This window comes from Brassica rapa, chromosome A07, assembly GCF_000309985.2.
Source record: "Brassica rapa cultivar Chiifu-401-42 chromosome A07, CAAS_Brap_v3.01, whole genome shotgun sequence".
Classification (NCBI taxonomy): Eukaryota; Viridiplantae; Streptophyta; class Magnoliopsida; order Brassicales; family Brassicaceae; genus Brassica; species Brassica rapa.
This window is the reverse complement of record NC_024801.2, coordinates 23,031,994-23,045,759: the sequence shown is the minus strand read 5'-3', so window position 1 is coordinate 23,045,759 and position 13,766 is coordinate 23,031,994. Positions and strand designations below refer to the sequence as shown.

Here is a 13,766-nt window from a genome sequence, read left to right as displayed (position 1 = left end):
AGTTCGTTATTGTGTATCAACCAAACAAACCCAACTTTAATTTGGTGTAACAGTAAAACAAACTCCCAAGTTATTACACGTTTTGATTAAGAAGTTTATCCATTGTGTCACTAAACAGATGGTAATTGATTTAACCTTAAGTGTTGTCTTAAATTCTCTTGTTTATCCCCTAGTGTGTGGGAGATATACTTTACGCTACTTCTGATTTGCGCTTTATATATATGTGCTCTTGAAGATTTTCCGTTAATCTACCATGCTTTATCCTTATTCGTGGTCTACCACTCTTTCGTTTGTTTGCCTCTTTATATAGGTTAAGACTCAGGACTCGCGCATGATTAACATTATATATAAAAAATATTTAATGCATTATACGTCTTTACATAAAAGAATAAATATATATTGAATAATTAAAAAATCAATAACTATAACATATATAATTAAATTGGTATGATTATAATTAAATTTTATTAATCCAAATAATAATTTTTTTATTTGATAGGATATATAATTAAATTTAAATGATATTAATGTATATTTTAATATAATGTCTATTAAATGATTCTTTCTACTCATATGTCTCTTTTAATCTTAATAATTAATTAATTAGATTTTTGACTTATATGATTGTGTAATTATTTTTATCTTGCTCAAAATAAAATTTTTAAACCATGGATCACAAAATTTAAATATGAGCTTTTTAACAATTTTAGTAATTTATAGTCGTTTTTTTAATTCAAAATATAATACATACAAAAAAATCTAAATTTTTATTATATGATTCATGTAGTTGTTTAATTTATTTTACTAGTTTTAAATTAAAAAAATATGATATAAGATACACTATTTTTATCAAATTTTTATTATTCAAAATCATTAATGCCACATACTTTAGCCACATTAGGCAATTCCATAACTTTATTTAGGGAAATAATAATAAAAAAATAATGAATTTATGGTTAGTTTAATAAAAAGTTTATTATATAATTAGATGGACCAACATATTTTTTTAAAGATTCTGTGAATCATTCTAATGATGACACGTGGCTACAAAAATAAGTTGTAATTTTTCTCTCAATTAATATATAAGGGAGAATGAGACTATTTCTAACATTTTCTCTTATAGAGATACTGACTTTAAATTATTTGTTCATTAGAGGTATTTCAAATAATTTCTTATTTTTATATATTCATCTACTAGTATTAAATGATTTATCTAGCTAATGCCTCATTTATTATATAAGAGATTCGAATATAAAAATCTAATCAGTTGTTTCATAGTTCTCTCTCTAATCCAAATTCTTCGAGTCAGTAATAACTCTGTTCCGAAACTAAATTAGATAGAGCAAGTTATCGAAGATCAAATAGTACAAATTGCGCTATTAAGTATTATACATAGCAACATAGCAATAGATATGCATATAAACAGATTGTCTCGGTAACGTTCAAATTACCGGGCGTCAATGACTGAAAGGGTGATTTGGTTCACTGACAATTCATCATCGCGCTGTGTACTTGACGACGATTCAGTCTCAAAGAGACTTCTCCCAACGCAAAAACCGGGCGGTTTAGGCTGAGGAATAGCCGTAGTTTCGCTCCCAAGCATCACCATAACAGTCGACATCACTGGTCTGTCTTCAGCACGTTCTTGAACACACAAGAGACCAATTTGTATACATCTTAAGATTTCATGTGTACAGAGTGCTGATAATGAAGAATCCATGATGATTGGGTCTACGATCTCTATCCCTTTTCCTTCTTTCCAATATCTCCACACCTGTCAACAAAAAAAAAATATAGAATCTTTAGTGATATGATCGATAATGACACTAAAATAATATCGAATATAAGTTGTTCTTAGCTTACAAAACCAAGGAGGTTATTGTCACGGTTAGAGTTGTAGAACCCTTTACTCCTCTTGCCAGTTATAATCTCAAGAAGCAAGACCCCGAAGCTGAAAACATCCGACTTCATCGAGAATATCCCGTCCATTGCATACTCTGGAGCCATGTAGCCGCTGCATAAGGTAGAATAAATTCATAAGTTTTGATGTTTTCTACTTAGTCTGGATTTAAGACAAAAAAACTCTTTTGTTTTTTTTTGGAGAACAAATAGCTTACTAAGTTCCAACCACCTTCCTTGTGTTAGCTTCTGTCTCTTCCCGTCCAAAGATCCTTGCCATCCCGAAATCTGATATCTTAGGAGTCATATTTTTATCAAGCAAGACGTTACTTGCTTTCAAGTCTCTATGGATAATCCTAAACCGTGAATCTTGGTGAAGGTAAAGAAGTCCTCTAGCAATACCATTGGTAATATCAAATCTCTTTGGCCAACTTAAGTTAGAGCGTCGGATTTTGTCTGCAAATCGATCAAAATTGGAAACATGTTAACTGTTAAATTGTTAGAACATAAGTTGTTTTGAGTCACCAACCAAAGAGATGAGAATCAAGGCTTAGATTCTCCAAGTACTCATATATCAACATCTTCTCGCCCTTATCGACGCAACAACCAAGAAGCCTGACCAGGTTTATGTGCTGAAGCCTTGCAATTAGTCTGACCTCATTCTTGAACTCATCGGTCCCTTGTAAAGACATTTTAGATAGTCTCTTTACTGCGATTTCTTTCCCATCAGGTAACATTCCCTATTACAGACATTTTTGATATTTAATAAAATGAAACCTTGTACAGTGATAAATTTTGAGTACATTTTGAATCGTTTTTTACCTTGTAAACAATACCGAAACCACCTTGTCCAAGCATGTTAGCGACAGAAAATCTGTTTGTTGCCATGTCAAGAGCTTCAAACTCCATCAATGGAAGCTCTAGATCATCTGTTTTGTTTTCTCTGGATATGTATCTCTCGCTCGTTAGTACCACTTGGTTTATTAGCAAATCTTGGCTTCTCACTTGATCAACTGTTTCATTCAGAAACAAAAGACATTTAACTTTCCAAATTTACAGCAATACAAAGGAGAATGAAAGTCATTAAGTTACCAATAGGTGTTTGAATTGTTATAAATCTCTTCTGTTTTCTTTTCCAATAGCCGAGGATGATGATACTTAATAGAAGCAAAATGATCACTCCAATACCCGAACCTATGATTGTTCCATGGCTTGTTATCTTAAAATGATCTGCAATGTAAACGAGGCATATAGTTTCATATACGTAATTGTCAGAGAAAAAAATCCCTCCACAAAGAAACTTCATTTTACTTATGATAAAACATTATACTAAACCTAAATATAATATAATTTTGGTGTTGAATCTATAGCTTAAACCATACTAATGCTGAAATATTGTTTGTGACTAATATAGTAGTCAGTAGATTCGCTTAGTGATGCAGTTTTGAAAGAAATATTAGATAGAGCTTAGTTTTAACATTATTTTATTACATTAATTTTTGAAGAATTTTTTTTTTTGGATTTATAATGATCTAAACATCAACTGATATCTTAATATTTTGAATGGATATTTACCACATATCTTATATTCTAAAATTTCCTAGTATCACAGCCCTAGCTACAATTACGTGCTCTCAGCTGAAACTCTTGAGATCAATAGCACAAAATATTCAATGAAATTACTTCAACTTAGTAGAAAGCAGTCATATCACATGCTTTGACTTTAACTTAAGTCATTTCTATTAGAGACTAAATATTCCACATTGAAAATGAAAGAGATTTTAAATAATATAAAAAATAGATCAATTCATTTATCATCAATTGATTTTAGATTAGAAACTCATCTATATTAATAGTTTAACTAAAACAAAACCCTTAAAACGCATAGGAGAAAGAAGTCAAGAACTAACCAAGATCAGCAGCGGCTAGTTTAACGTAGATATCCTGACCACCATTTGGATACATCCGGATATCGAAAAGACCTCCGTTCCAAATCACACAACCTGACCCGCCGTCACGAATATCAGTATTAGCGTAGGCCGTACAGTTACAATCTTGTAGGCACTTGGCTTTACACTCCTTCAACCCAATTCCTCTGTCCAGAACTGTAGCCGCAGTATCTGGCAATTTCATCCTCTTCACAGCCACAAACCCATCTCTACCATCACAACTCAGCCTCGTCTTCCTCACGCAACCGGCTGAATCATCTCTCAAAGCCCACTCTTGCCCATTTTCTAGCCCAAACCCTTTGATGCAGTTACAGTTAGGCAAATTGTTGGAATCGCAATAACCGTAATTACCACACTGTCTGTAGTTGTCGCATATGTCCTTTGGCTGGTACCATAACTGTTTCCAATCCTGTGCTTGCTCAATCCAGTTTCGTCGCTGTATGGTTCCGGTGTAGCTTAGGCTTAACGTGGAGTAAACGTCGGGTTTGGTCATGTGGTATGCGTAACTCACTTCTTCGTTACTTGCTATGAAAGTGTAAACCATGTACTCAATTGGTTTCATCTCCGGTACGCAGCTAAACCGGTTTCCGATCCACGGACCGCTCCGGTAGATAATTGTCTCTTTGTTGAATACATAATACTCAGGGAACCCTCTGGTTTCGAGCTTTGTGGAGTAATCGCCGCTTGCTGGATCTTCTACACTTTTCCAGGATCTCAAGACTCTGTCCAAACCGGTTTTCTTATCCCAGCCGAGTTTCATATCCGGAAGTAAAGTATCTGTCGGAAAATCGAAACTCTGCCACAAGTACCCTTCTGGATCGTTACTGTTCAGCACGAAATTACCGTTGTCGAGAAGCTCTGCCACCACTGGAGATCTCGAAGCTCCAACGGTTAGATTCGTTGACCAGACAGGTGTGTCGGAGTGATCGTAAATGACGAGGTTGTTGTCTGAAGATATTTTGAGAGATCCGCTGGGACGAGATAGAGGGTTGTCTCTGTTGGCAACCCACACGTAGGTTCTGGTGGGGATTTTCTTGTACCATATCCCGAGATACCAACGAGAACTTGATCCTGGAGTGAAGAAACCGAGCTCGAAGGTCTCGTTACGAGATACAATGGTTTTGTTGTTTGAGATAGTGAGAGATTCTGTAGGCGACAGTGTGTTGGCATAGACACCCGAAGCTGGAAACAAAATGAAGACGAAGAAGAAGGTGTAAGGATGGTGGTAGTTTGGTACATGACTTCTCATCTTTTTTTCTCTCTCTTTATTACTCTCTATGACATTGTCTTGTTGAGTTATGAGAAAATTTATACACAACATATCTTTGTCTTGTGATGTAAAGACATGTTGTGTGTTCAATGTGTGAACGATGTTTCCACGACTTTTCTTGGTCTTCTTGTTTGTATTTGAAATATGCATCGACTACAGAGTTGACGTAGCAAATATTATCATTCTTCTCTAGTTTTCAATTTATTGCCCAATAAATGTATACCAACCAAACCAGTCCAACTTCAATTTGTAGTAATGGTAAAGCAAATAGTACTCGACTTAACCTTACGGGTCTTCTTATATCCACGATGCTCTAATGGAATCTTCCTAGTTTGTGTCTGATTTTAAACAGTGACCTTTCCCTCCTATATCTTGTCATCTATTTCTGAAAGTATACAGAGCATCAAAAAGAAGACTGTGGATATATTGGGCCACAACGAGCAAGCTGCCCCCGAACATTAACGAGACGTTCGTTCGCCTCATCCCGAAGGTCTTAAGCCCCAAGGTAGTCGCAGACTATAGGCCGATCGCCCTTTGTAATGTCTATTACAAGATCATCTCAAAGATCCTCACTAAAAGAATGCAACCGCTGCTCTCGATGGTCATTTCTGAAAACCAATCCGCCTTTGTTCCTGGTAGAGCGATCTCCGACAATGTACTTATCACACATGAAGTACTCTACTTCCTCCAACATTCACAAGCCAAGAAAAGATGCTCTATGGCGGTGAAGACAGACATGAGCAAAGCCTACGATAGGCTCGAGTGGGATTTTATTCAGCTGGTCCTTGAGAGGTTGGGTTTCCACCCTCAATGGATTTCTTGGATAATGGAATGTGTTTCTTCTGTTACCTATGCCTTCCTCATCAACGGCTCGCCTAGAGGAAAGGTTAAACCGAGCCGAGGCATCCGTCAAGGAGACCCTCTCTCACCCTACATTTTCATTCTTTGTAGCGAAGTGCTCTCGGGACTGTGTAACAGAGCTCAGGAAACAGGTCTCTTGACCGGCATCCGGGTTGCTCGGGATTGTCCCCAAGTGAACCATCTCCTCTTTGCGGACGACACCATGTTCTTTGCCAAGGCAAACAAAGACAATGCCCTGGCGCTAAAAGAGATTCTGCGCCAGTACGAGATGGCCTCGGGCCAATCAATCAACACCAACAAGTCCTCTGTTACTTTCTCCAGGAAAGCCCCTATCACGCTTAAAAATATGGTGAAAGACTGCTTACAAATCCCGAAAGAAGGTGGTATAGGCAAGTATTTGGGGCTACCGGAACACTTTGGCCGGAAAAAACGAGACCTCTTTACGTCGATTGTGGAAAGGATAAAGACAAAGGCTAGCAGCTGGTCGAACAAATATTTATCCACAGCTGGGAAGATGGTGATGTTGAAGAGTGTTCTCTCCCCCATTCCATCCCATGCAATGACTTGCTTTAAACTGCCCCGATCGCTCTGTAAACGCATTCAATCAGCAGTGACCCGCTTCTGGTGGGATGGAAGAAGTGGTAACAGGAAAATGGCTTGGGTCTCTTGGGATAAGATGACAAGACCGAAACAACAGGGAGGCTTGGGTTTCCGAGATTTTGAGAGCTTCAATGACGCTTATCTAGCGAAGTTGAGTTGGCGACTCCATCACAACCCCTCGGGGCTTCTGTCCAGGGTCCTAACCGGGAAATACTGCAGGGACACTTCTTTCTTACAAGTTGAGCACAGAGCCGCGGAATCGCATGGATGGAGAGGAATTTTAATTGGCAGGGACCTCATGATGAGCAACGCGGGCTGGGCAATTGGCAACGGTGAAAGCATCTGCATTTGGAATGACCCCTGGCTCAGCCTCTCCTCACAAGCTCGCCCCATGGGCCCAGCACCTGAGCAATACGCCGAATGGACCGTCAAACACCTTATGCTGCCAAATGGAACAGAGTGGGACAGAGCCATCATTCAGCGAGTGCTACCTCAGGAGGAAGAGAGGATACTCAGCCTAAAGCCGAGCAAACTTGGAGCACCGGATAAACTTATATGGCTCGGAACCAGCTCTGGTATCTACTCAACAAAGACGGGCTACATAAAGGCACTTGAGAGAAGCGAAGAGAATCGCCAACCGATTACGACAGTGGATGTGGACTGGATAAAAAACATTTGGAAACTTCAAACTTCTCCTAAGATCAAGCTCTTTCTCTGGAAAATCTTCCAGGGGGCACTTCCGGTTGGAGATCTCCTAGCGCTAAGAAACATAGGTCCTGCTCAAACGTGCCCAAGATGTGATACAGTTGAATCTATCAACCACCTGTTCCTTCACTGCGAATTCGCACACAATGTATGGAAACTTGCACCTTTCTCTACTTGTGTTGATGTTAGAGGTTTGCTAGATTTAACCTCAGCTTGGGAGGGACTCTGCTCACGTACATGCCTCCCACCGGTGGGAATTGCTTCTGGACCTCTAGCACCTTGGATCCTATGGTCTCTATGGCTTGCTAGAAACAACCGAATCTTTAATAATAAAGACGCTACCCCGGAGGAAGTGATCACAAAAGCTATATCAGCGGCGCAGGAATGGCTAAGAGAACAACAGACGGAAGCCACATCATCTACCAGGCCACCAACACAGCGGCCCCCGGAACCCACAAACGCTACCTTGCTCCACTCGGATGGGGCTTGGCGTGCAGATCTACAACTAGCGGGACTGGGATGGACAATTGGCGGAGGAAACCAGACTGGGTCCTACATGGCACACTGCCACTTTGTTAACTCCCCACTGATCGCTGAGGGACTGGCGTTACGGGAAGCCCTCTCCTGCTGCATCACCAAGGGTATCCGGTGTGTACTATGCAAATCAGACTCTCTACAACTCATAAGAGCCATCAATGAAGAAGTACCCAACTCAGAGATCTATGGCATTGTCTCTGATATCTTAAACTTAGTCTATGCTTTTGAATTTGTTTCCTTTGTCTGGACTCAACGATCGGAAAACAAGGCTGCTGATGCTCTTGCAAAGCAAGCCTTGTTGAACGAAGTCTTTGTATCCACGAACCGTGTTTTCTAAGTTTCTAATGCTAGTTTGTGTTACAAAAAACAAAATTGGGCCACAACGAAATAAATTTTAGCCCAATTATCAGATTTTAACATGAAAGGCCTAATCAGAGTACAAATCCCACTAGTCAACAAGAACGTTCTCTGATAAGAACTCAACCACGTTATTTTTTTTTTGACAAAAACTCAACCACGTTATTGCTCTGAAGTTCAAGTAACCAAGTACAATCCAAAACGTAACGACTTGAAGACTCCAAACCTTGAATCTCTACACTCAGAGAAATCAAGCCCAAACAGCATGCACTAAACGCATAAAGAATTGCAAAAACAAACTATGATTCCTTTTATAGTTCAAGGATCGGTTACAATATTAACTATTTTTATTCTCTTGACTGTTAGAATTTTTTTCCTTTTTGTTCAAGTCTTGTGAGTATCCCAGACGCATAGAGAGGTTCAGAATAATCTATAAAATGGTGGGTTGATCCACTGATGGACTCTCAATCCGGATATTCAAATGAGATCTAAAGTGTGGTCTCATATCCGCGTAGCCACACATGTTTAATATCATGGGTTGTTTTGAACCCAAGTCTCTCCGTAATCCACCTACCACTAGTGACTAGACCACCCCTGTGTGATTGAATTAGAATAAAACATTTGCAACCTCATCTTCTATTCCTCGTCTTTCAGCGCTCATCTTCCTTAGTTTTCTTGATATGTATACTTTTAGTGGCATATCAATATTCCCATTACAAAAAACGAGCTTGTCCTCACGCGTAAATGTAGGGAATTGAGTCTTGCCTCATCCAAGAAGTTCCATGTGACGGTAAATTTTTTCAGGTCACTAAAACCTCCAAATGTCCTTATGATATGCATCATATCTAGTGGCAACTACCTCTGGTTCAACTAACAACTCATCAGCATTAGACAATATTGGTGGCGAGGGGGTAACTGAATATCCATGTCCCACAACTTGTTTCAATTTGTTCATTAGAGGTATTTCAAATAATTAATTATTTTTATATATTCATCTACTAGTGTTAAATGATTTATCTAGCTAATGCCTCATTTATTATATAGGAGACTCGAATATAAAAATCTATCTATTTTTTCATAGTTCTCTCTCTAATCCAAATTCTTCGAGTCAGTAATAACTCTGTTCCAAAACTACATTAGATAGAGCAAGTTATTTAATATCAAGTAGTAAAATTTGCGCTATTAATTATTACATAGCAAAATAGCAATTGATATGCATATAAACAGATTGTCTAGGTAACGTTCAATCTACCGGGCGTCAATGACTGAGAGAGTGATTTGGTTCACTGTCAAATCATCATCGTGCTGGGTACTTGACGATGATTCAGTCTCAAGAAGACTTCTCCCAACGCAGAAACCGGGCCGTTTAGGCTGAGGAATAGCCGTAGTTTCGCTCCCAAGCATCACCATAACAGTCGACATCACTGGTCTGTCTTCAGCACGTTCTTGAACACACAAGAGACCAATTTGTATACATCTTAAGATTTCATGTGTACGGAGTGCTGATGATGAAGAATCCATGATGATTGGGTCTACGATCTCTATCCCTTTTCCTTCTTTCCAATACCTCCACACCTGTCCGCAAAAAATATGGAATCGTTCTTTAAGTGTTATGACCGATAATGTACTATGAAACAATATCGAATATAAGTTGTTCTTAGCTTACAAAACCAAGGAGGTTATTGTCACGGTTAGAGTTGTAGAATCCTTTACTCCTCTTGCCAGTTATAATCTCAAGAAGCAAGACCCCGAAGCTGAAAACATCCGACTTCATCGAGAATATCCCGTCCATTGCATACTCTGGAGCCATGTAGCCGCTGCATAAGGTAGAATAAATTCATAAGTTTTGATGTTTTCTACTTAGTCTGGATTTAAGACAAAAAACTCTTTTGTTTTTTTTTGGAGAACAAATAGCTTACTAAGTTCCAACTCATCCCGTCCAAAGATCCTTGCCATCCCGAAATCTGATATCTTCGGAGTCATATTTTTATCAAGCAAGACGTTACTCGCTTTCAAGTCTCTATGTATAATCCTAAACCGTGAATCTTGGTGAAGATAAAGAAGTCCTCTAGCAATACCATTGGTAATATCAAATCTCTTTGGCCAACTTAAGTTAGAGCGTCGGATTTTGTCTGCAAATCGATCAAAATTGGAAACATGTTAACTGTTAAATTGTTAGAACATAAGTTGTTTTGAGTCACTAACCAAAGAGATGAGAATCAAGGCTTAGATTCTCCAAGTACTCATATATCAACATCTTCTCGCCCTTATCGACGCAACAACCAAGAAGCCGGACCAGGTTTATGTGCTGAAGCCTTGCAATTAGTCTGACCTCATTCTTGAACTCATCGGTCCCTTGTAAAGACATTTTAGATAGTCTCTTTACTGCTATTTCTTTCCCATCAGGTAACATTCCCTATTACAGACTTGTTTGATAATTAATAAAATGAAACCTTGTACAGTGATAAATTGTGAGTACATTTTTGAATCATTTTTTACCTTGTAAACAATACCGAAACCACCTTGTCCAAGCATGTTAGCGTCAGAAAATCTGTTTGTTGCCATGGCAAGAGCTTCAAACTCCATCAATGGAAGCTCTAGATCATCTGTTTTGTTTTCTCTGGATATGTATCTCTCACTTGTTAATAGCACTTCGTCTATTAGCAAATCTTGGCTTCTCACTTGATCAACTGTTTCATTCAGAAACAAAAGACATTTAACTTTCCAAATTTGCAGATACAAAAGAAAATGAAAGTCATTGATTTACCACGAGGTGTTTGAATTGTTATATCACTCTTCTGTTTTCTTTTCCAATAGCCGAATAAGATGATGATACTTATTAGAAGAAAAATGGTCACTCCAATACCCGAACCTATGATTGTTCCATGGCTTGTTATCCTGACATGATCTGCAATATAAACGAGGCACATAGTTTCATATACGTAATTGTCACAAAAAATTTTTTAAAAAAAATCCCTACCCAAAGAAACTTCATTGTACTTATGATAAAACATTATACTAAACCTAAATATAATATAGTTTTGGTGTTGAATCTATAGCTCAAACCATACTAATGCTGAAATATTGTTTGTGACTAATGTAGTAGTCAGTAGATTCGCTTAGGGATGCAATTTTGAAAGAAATATTTGATAGAGCTAATTAGTTTTAACATTATTTTAATACATTAATTTTTGAAGAAAAAAATTATGGATTTATATAATGATCTAAACATCAACTGATACCTTAATATTTGAATGGATATTTAACCACATTTATATTCTGAAATTTCCTAGTATCACACCCCTACTACAATTACGTGCGCTCTCAGCTGAAACTCGTGAGATCAATAGCACAAAATATTCAATGCAATTACTTCTTTGTAATAAGCAGTCATATCACATGCTTTGACCTTGACTTAGGTCGTCTCTAGTAGAGACAAATAAGTCTTCGGAAATAAATTTAAATAATATATAAGAGAGATAGGCTAATTTATTCACTAATCAGTTTTAAGTTGAAAATTCATATTTTAACAATTTCGACTAAAACAAAACCCTTAGAACAAGAACTAACCGAGATCAGCAGCGGCTAGTTTAACGTAGAGATCCTGACCACCATTTGCATAACTCCGGATATCGAAAAGCTCTCCCTTCCAAATCACACAACCCGACCCGCCGTCACGGATATCAGTATTAGCGTAGGCCGTACAGTTACAATCATTTAGGCACTTGGCTTCACACTCCTTCAAACCAATTCCTCTGTCCAGAACTGTAGCCGTAGTATCCGGCAATTTCATCTTCTTCACAACCACAAACCCATCTCTACCATCACAACTCAGCTTTGTCTTCCTCACGCAACCGGCTGAATCATCTCTCAAAGCCCACTCTTGCTCGTTTCGTCGCTCAAACCCTTTGATGCAATTACAGCTCGGTATGGTGTTGGAATCGCCATAACCGTAACTCCCACACTGTTTGTAGTTGTCGCATATGTCCTTTGGTTGGTACCACAACTGTTTCCAAATCTGTGCTGACTCAATCCAATTCCGTCGTTGTAAGGTTCCCATGTAGCTTACGCTTAATACGGAGTAAACGTCTTGGTACGAGTAAGTCACTTCTTCGTTACTTGCTATGAAAGTGTAAACCATGTAATCAACTGGTTTCATCTCCGGTATGCAGCTAAACCGGTTTCCGATCCATGGACCGCTCCGGTAGATAATTCTCTCCTTGTTGAACACGTAATACTCAGGGAAGCCTCTGGTTTCGAGTTTAGTCGAGAAATCGCCGCTCGATGGATCTTCTACACCTCTCCACGATCTCAAGACTCGGTCTAAACCGGTTTTTTTATCCCAGCCGAGTTTCATATCCGGAAGTAAAGTATCCGTCGGAAAATCGAAACTCTGCCACAAGTACTCGTTATTGTTGGAGTGCCTGAGCACGAAGTTGCCGTTATCGAGAAGCTCTGCCACCAGTGGAGATCTCAAAGTGCCAACGGTTAGATTCGTTGACCAAACAGGAGTGTTGGAGGAGTGATCGTAAATGACGAGGTTATTGTCTGAAGATATTTTGAGAGATCCGTTGGGATGAGACAGTGGGTTGTCTCTGTTAGCAACCCACACGTAGGTTCTGGTGGGGATTTTCTTGTACCATATCCCGAGATACCAACGAGAACTTGATCCTGGAGTGAAGAAACCGAGCTCGAAGGTTTCGTTATGAGATACAATAGTTTCGTTGCTTGAGATAGTGAGAGATTCTGTCGCCGACAGTGTTTTGTAAGAGACAGCTAAAGCTGGAAACAAAATGACGACGAAGACGAAGGTGTAAGGATGGTGGTAGTTTGGTGAACTTCTCATTTTTTTCTCTCTCTCTCTTTTGCCCTCTACGCCATTGTCTTGAGTTATGAGAAAATATATACACACATATGGTTGGAGATGTCAGACATGTTGTTTGTTCAACGATACTTCCCACGACTTTTCTCTACAGTATTTTTCTTGGTCTTTTTTTTTGGGTGCATATAGGCAATTTTAGTGTTCAAAAGTTAAACGGGCTTGTCATACAAGAACGTCATGTTTCTAGGTGATTGCGTACAACTATTCAAGAGCTTGCAAATTGCAATCACCATCAGCAGAGGCAATCATGATGGTCCAAGACATCCTTAAATTTTCCAAGCTTAATAACTTCTCTTTTAGCCATGTTCCTAGAAATTTTTTACAACATATTGATCAGCTAGCAATGAGAGCCAGGTTGACCAATCAAAAAATATGTAATAATCTGGTGCAACTAATAGCCACTGTAATACAAATTTTTAGGAACGAAAATATTGACAAAAAAAAATACTTTCAGAACCAATAAAAAAACACTGAACTTGCTTTAACAACTGATTCTTTTTATTATCTAAAATGGTTCATTGAACAAAAATATAAATTTTGAAATAGTCAACACTGGTACCGATCCTCGAACTATAAAAGGAATCATAGTTCTTTTTACAGTTCTCAGTTTCATTTTATCAGTCACTATAATTGAGTAACTCTGACACAAGTCATTTCTAGCTGAACTAACAATCTCTGGTACTATTTGGCTAGTGACATAGTCCGA

General features: G+C 38.4%; 3 protein-coding genes across 6 annotated transcripts; 1 reads left to right on the top strand and 2 right to left on the bottom strand.

Moving 5' to 3' along the window:
• Positions 1-328: 328 nt before the first annotated feature.
• Positions 329-5,483, bottom strand: LOC103831486 (receptor-like serine/threonine-protein kinase SD1-6). Of its 3 annotated transcripts, XR_004449196.1 has the most exons (8): positions 3,810-5,463; positions 2,992-3,129; positions 2,722-2,912; positions 2,429-2,639; positions 2,118-2,355; positions 1,864-2,014; positions 1,352-1,774; positions 329-358 (listed from the first exon to the last, which is right to left on the bottom strand). XR_004449196.1 is itself a non-coding variant. In XM_018653301.2 (7 exons), exons 1-7 carry the CDS (start codon positions 5,266-5,268, stop codon positions 1,448-1,450), a joined length of 2,715 nt encoding a protein of 904 aa, XP_018508817.2. In that variant the 5' UTR covers positions 5,269-5,462; the 3' UTR covers positions 1,253-1,447. The 3 variants fall into 3 exon arrangements, 1 of the variants encoding a protein (XP_018508817.2); XM_018653301.2 differs by lacking the exon at positions 329-358 and having other exon boundaries at positions 1,253-1,774; positions 3,810-5,462; XR_001955453.2 differs by lacking the exon at positions 329-358 and having other exon boundaries at positions 1,753-1,774; positions 2,132-2,355; positions 3,810-5,483.
• A 172-nt stretch (positions 5,484-5,655) lies between these two features.
• Positions 5,656-9,065, top strand: LOC103839734. The gene has a single exon (XM_033274925.1). The coding sequence runs from the start codon at positions 5,699-5,701 to the stop codon at positions 8,156-8,158; it is 2,460 nt and encodes an 819-aa protein (XP_033130816.1). The 5' UTR covers positions 5,656-5,698; the 3' UTR covers positions 8,159-9,065.
• A 221-nt stretch (positions 9,066-9,286) lies between these two features.
• LOC117125668 (receptor-like serine/threonine-protein kinase SD1-6) lies at positions 9,287-13,742 on the bottom strand. Of its 2 annotated transcripts, none has more exons than XM_033274928.1 (7): positions 11,749-13,723; positions 10,946-11,086; positions 10,678-10,868; positions 10,384-10,594; positions 10,064-10,310; positions 9,845-9,995; positions 9,287-9,753 (listed from the first exon to the last, which is right to left on the bottom strand). In XM_033274928.1, the coding sequence occupies exons 1-7, from the start codon at positions 13,022-13,024 to the stop codon at positions 9,427-9,429; spliced, it is 2,544 nt and encodes an 847-aa protein (XP_033130819.1). In that variant the 5' UTR covers positions 13,025-13,723; the 3' UTR covers positions 9,287-9,426. The 2 variants fall into 2 exon arrangements, 1 of the variants encoding a protein (XP_033130819.1); XR_004449197.1 differs by having other exon boundaries at positions 9,516-9,753; positions 10,098-10,310; positions 11,749-13,742.
• Between the last annotated feature and the right edge of the window lie 24 nt (positions 13,743-13,766).